This window comes from Acanthisitta chloris, unplaced genomic scaffold (assembly GCF_000695815.1).
Source record: "Acanthisitta chloris isolate BGI_N310 unplaced genomic scaffold, ASM69581v1 scaffold25778, whole genome shotgun sequence".
Classification (NCBI taxonomy): Eukaryota; Metazoa; Chordata; class Aves; order Passeriformes; family Acanthisittidae; genus Acanthisitta; species Acanthisitta chloris.
Window position 1 is genome coordinate 1,774 of NW_008685804.1, and position 4,709 is coordinate 6,482.

Consider the following 4,709-nt stretch of genomic DNA (forward strand, 5'->3'; position numbering starts at 1 on the left):
AGGAATCTTACACACAGCTGGAGAGCATCTCTGGGCAGGGATTCCATCCTGGGCAGGAGGTGATGTGTATGATGACACCACACATTGCTGTGGAGCACAAAGCAATGTTTTCCTCCTATTGAGGGTGTTCATAGAGTCACAGAATCAACCAGGATGGAATGGAGCTCCAAGATCATCAAGTCCAACCCTACTGTGGTTACCAGACCATGGCACTAAGTGCCAGAGCATCTCTGGGCAGGGATTCCATCCTGGGCAGGAGGTGATGTGTATGATGACACCACACATTGCTGTGGAGCACAAAGCAATGTTTTCCTCCTATTGAGGGTGTTCATAGAGTCACAGAATCAACCAGGATGGAATGGAGCTCCAAGATCATCAAGTCCAACCCTACTGTGGTTACCAGACCATGGCACTAAGTGCCACATCCAGTGTCAGCTTGAAACCCTCCAGGGGTGGTGAATCCACCACCTCCCTGGGCAGCACATTCCAATGCCTGAGCAGTCGCTCTGGAAAAAATCTCTTCCTAATATCCAACCTACCCCTCCCCTGGCAGAGCTTGAGTCTGTGCCCTCTTGTCCTGGGAGAAGAGACCAACCCCCACCTGACTCCAACCTCCTGGCAGGGAGTTGCAGAGGGTGCTAAGGTCTCCCCTGAGCCTCCTCTTCTCCAGGCTGAACACCCCCAGCTCCCTCAGCCTCTCCTCATGGCACTTGTGCTCCAGTCCCTTCCCCAGCCTCGTTGCTCTTCTCTGGACCTGCTCCAGCCCCTCAATGTCCCTCCTGAGCTGAGGGGCCAGAGCTGAGCACAGGATTTGAGGTGAGGCCTCACCAGCACCAAATCCAGGAGCAGAATCACCTCCCTGTCCTGTTCACCACGCTGCTCCTGTTTTGTGGTATAAGATGTTTCCCAGTTTCTAGTTGCTCTCTGTGTTCCTCACTCCCTGTCTGATTCACTGTTGATTGAAGCCTGAATTTACATCCCAACCTTTCCAAATTCCCTTTTCCCTGCCAGTTTTGCTCTCCTGCCTTGGTTGCAAGCCTTGCTCTGTTTTATTTGTCAGAAGAGCAGGATTTAGGAGCAGTTCTGTGTGGGTTAGGTGGAGTGATCCCTGCTCCTCACTCAGGGAATGCCTGGGGAGGTGGGAACAACACCAAGCAAGACAAGTCTGGCACGTTGCTCTGAATTCCATGTGCTCAAAGCTTGGCTGGATTTAGGTGTCTGTGTCCTGGTGCATGTTTAGATGAGCCCAAAGCTCTCTCAGAGCCAGATGGTGCCTTTTGTTTCCACCCTGTATTTTCCTTCTCCTTTCTCTCTCTCCTCCTTGCATGAATCAGCAAGCACAGAAAAAATAAATAAATTAAGTTCCCACCAGCTACTTGTTTTCCTGCATTTACATCCTTTCTGCAATGCTGAGGAGCATTTCCTGTGGGAATTTAGGAACTTGCTGTGCTGGGCAGAGGCTGTGCCTGAGTGTGTGATGGTTTGGGAGAAGCTGTGACAGTCAGTGCCTGCTGAGAGCTGTTCTCTGTTCCTCCTCTCTGTGTCCCTGAGCAGTTTGTAAACACTTTATTTCCCTCTTTTTCACGTGTTGTTTCTCCTTAAGTACAAAAGCATCCAGAGTGTTTGGGTGTTGTTAATTAGGAATCTTCTCTTAAATGGTTTCCCCTGAGTGTGAGTGGGTTTATTATGCATTTTTTGTTTCAGTCAGTGGCATTTCTCAGCCACAGCTTCAAGGGAATAAGCTGGTTAAGCAAATATTCAAATGGGATCATTGCCATGTCCTATATCTGTTTATCATTTTTAGTCTTATGGCACAAATTAACACCTTCTGAATCTACTCCCAGTGTAGTTACATGTTTTCTCCCCCTTGCACTAAAACACAGAGCAGTGATAACCTCCTGGAGGTTTGTGCAGTGATAAGTGGCATAAGTTATGCTCCATGAAAATCTGATTTATTGTGTAAAAAACTCCCTCAAGTCTTTATTTAGCCTTTTTGGCATTTTTTTTCTTCCTTGATATCTTTACTCAAGGCTGTGGATATTCTTACCTATGGGCAAGACATTCTCCAGTGCTCAGGAGGAGGAAATTTCCTTATATTAGGAGATTTCAGATTTTGTTCCATCAGTGCCAGTGGCTTGGAGAGGCTTTGGACAGACAGTTGAACTTTGCTGTGTCTCTACTGATACCACAGGACTATGATTGCTCAGGAAGTGGTTTTAATTATTAAATACAAAATTACTGTTCACTGCAAAGTGTGTCAGGGGGAAAAGCTCCTAGAACAGTGTTGTCAGCACTGGTTTGTGTCACCATAAAGGGAGGAGAAATTTATGTTACTTGACAGAGTGACTTTATCTTCCCTGTGATGGAACAGCAGAGTCTTTGCTGTGGCAGCAATGGGATTTGTGGGTGACAGAACAAGTTTAGTGCTGATTTCTGTTCTTTGGCACATTATTTGTCTACACAGTCAAAGCAACTCGGTGCTGGTGAGGCCTCACCTCAAATCCTGTGCTCAGCTCTGGCCCCTCAGCTCAGGAGGGACATTGAGGGGCTGGAGCAGGTCCAGAGAAGAGCAACGAGGCTGGGGAAGGGACTGGAGCACAAGTGCCATGAGGAGAGGCTGAGGGAGCTGGGGGTGTTCAGCCTGGAGAAGAGGAGGCTCAGGGGAGACCTTAGCACCCTCTGCAACTCCCTGACAGGAGGTTGGAGTCAGGTGGGGGTTGGTCTCTTCTCCCAGGACAAGAGGGCACAGACTCAAGCTCTGCCAGGGGAGGGTTAGGTTGGATATTAGGAAGAGATTTTTTAGGGAGAGAGTGATCAGGCATTGGAATGTGCTGCCCAGGGAGGTGGTGGATTCACCATCCCTGGAGGTTTTCAAGCTGAGACTGGATGTGGCACTTAGTGCCATGGTCTGGTAACCATGGGAGGGTTGGACTTGATGATCTTGGAGGTCTTTCCCACCCTGGTTGATTCTATGATTCTGTGGTTCAGGAGGATGTGGTGTGTTCACACTCCTTTCGGTTTCATTTCGTGGCACAGCTCTGTGAGACACAACCAGGAGCTGCTGTGGGTGAGATGCTGAGAGACACAATGAAGTCCTGGAGTGACAGTCAGTCAGACCTGTACAGCAGCGACCAAGAAGAGGAGGAACAGATGATTTTTGGGGAAAATGAAGACGATTTGGAAGAGATGATGGATCTGAGTGATTTGCCTACCTCCCTCTTTGCCTGCAGTGTTCATGAGGCTGTGTTTGAGGTGCAGGAGGAGAAGGTAAGGTGGAAAGAATGTGGAGTATTTTACCTGTAGATGCAGCTGCTAAATGTTTTTGTCTGGATTTTCAGTGTGTTGAGGGATATTATAATGGGGGAAAAACCCAACTCAGGGTGTTTCCCTGGTGAGCTCAGAGCATGAGTCCAGTTAGCAAAGAGCAGATAATCCTACACTCAAAATGGTTAATGGATTCATAGTTCTGCTCCCATGGAAACAGCTGCTGATTATGTTTCCCCTCTGCATCCAAGTGTTGTGGTATCACATCCAGGGGCAGATGGAAATCAAAACCTTTTGAACCCATTGTTAAATTAGTGATGTGAAATGTCTGCGAATGAGGTCACTGGTGGATCAGAAAAATTGGTACATTAATTTCATCCCAATGCATTTCAGAACTGAAAATTTCGAGTCGGATTTCATAACAAACTGATTGATTGTTGTTCACAGCAGTTTAGTTATCATTTTTAAAGGACTTGAGGATAAGATTCCCTATGCAATAAAAGCTGATTTTTTCCCAATATTTTATTTCTCTGAGCAGACTTTAGAGGAGACAAAAACCTGTTATTCATCACCTGATTCACACTGAGAATTTTGACACTTCCTTCATTACTCAATGCTTTAATTTAAAATTAAAACTACCTGATTTGCAGAGTATTTTTGGAGGTCCCTGGTGGAAATCAGGAGTCAGTACCAGTTTGTTGCCATTGCACTTTTGAGTCTCTATCACTGGGTGGCACTTGGTGTGTTCAGAGTTTTATGGGCTCAGTGAGCTCTTGGAATTTGAGGTGACTAGTGAGACCAAACCCCACAGTGAAAAAGGATTTACAGCTCTGGGTAACTGAGAGGGAGGGATGGAACGTGCAGGGTGAGGTGCTAAGGAAAATGACTGGGATTTGGGAGAGGAAAGCAAAAGGGAAATGTTGCTTTCATGTTTGGAGAATCTTTGTACTTCATCTCTAGGAAAGGTTTGAAGCACTTTTCACAGTCTATGATGATCAAGTGACATTCCAGTTGTTTAAAAGCTTTAGAAGAGTGAGGATAAACTTCAGCAATCCAGAGGCAGCAGCAAGAGCACGGATAGAGCTGCATGAAACAGACTTCAGTGGGAAGAAGCTGAAGTTGTACTTTGCACAGGTACAGTGGAACACTGAGGGGATGTGTGTGGCTCTGTTTGCTCTTTACTCCAGCCTTGTCCATGAGTTTCATCTGTGACAAACACCTGTAGGTACCTCCACTTACTGTCCTACATGAGCTGTGCCAGTGAGTCCTGCCCTGAGGGAGCAATTCACCCTGGAGGGCTCAGCTTGGTGTTTCAGCTCCAGCTGAGATGGTTTGGAACAGTCACTGTGCAGTGGCACAAATGACCTCCCACCACGCAGGGACAGGAATGTGCTGGCAGGGAAGAAGGAGCTCCAACATTCCCTTTCCAAGAGGAGCTTTGGAGG

The 4,709-nt window shown here is 47.0% G+C and overlaps 1 protein-coding gene across 1 annotated transcript in view; it reads left to right on the top strand.

Moving 5' to 3' along the window:
* The first annotated feature begins 3,072 nt into the window (after nucleotides 1-3,072).
* RCAN3 (RCAN family member 3) overlaps nucleotides 3,073-4,709 on the top strand; it is a 2,936-nt gene continuing 1,299 nt past the window's right edge. Inside the window, exons 1-2 of the mRNA XM_009079901.1 lie at nucleotides 3,073-3,267; nucleotides 4,225-4,398. Coding sequence (XP_009078149.1) covers nucleotides 3,073-3,267; nucleotides 4,225-4,398 — 369 coding nt within the window. The remainder of the gene's footprint in view (nucleotides 3,268-4,224; nucleotides 4,399-4,709) is intronic.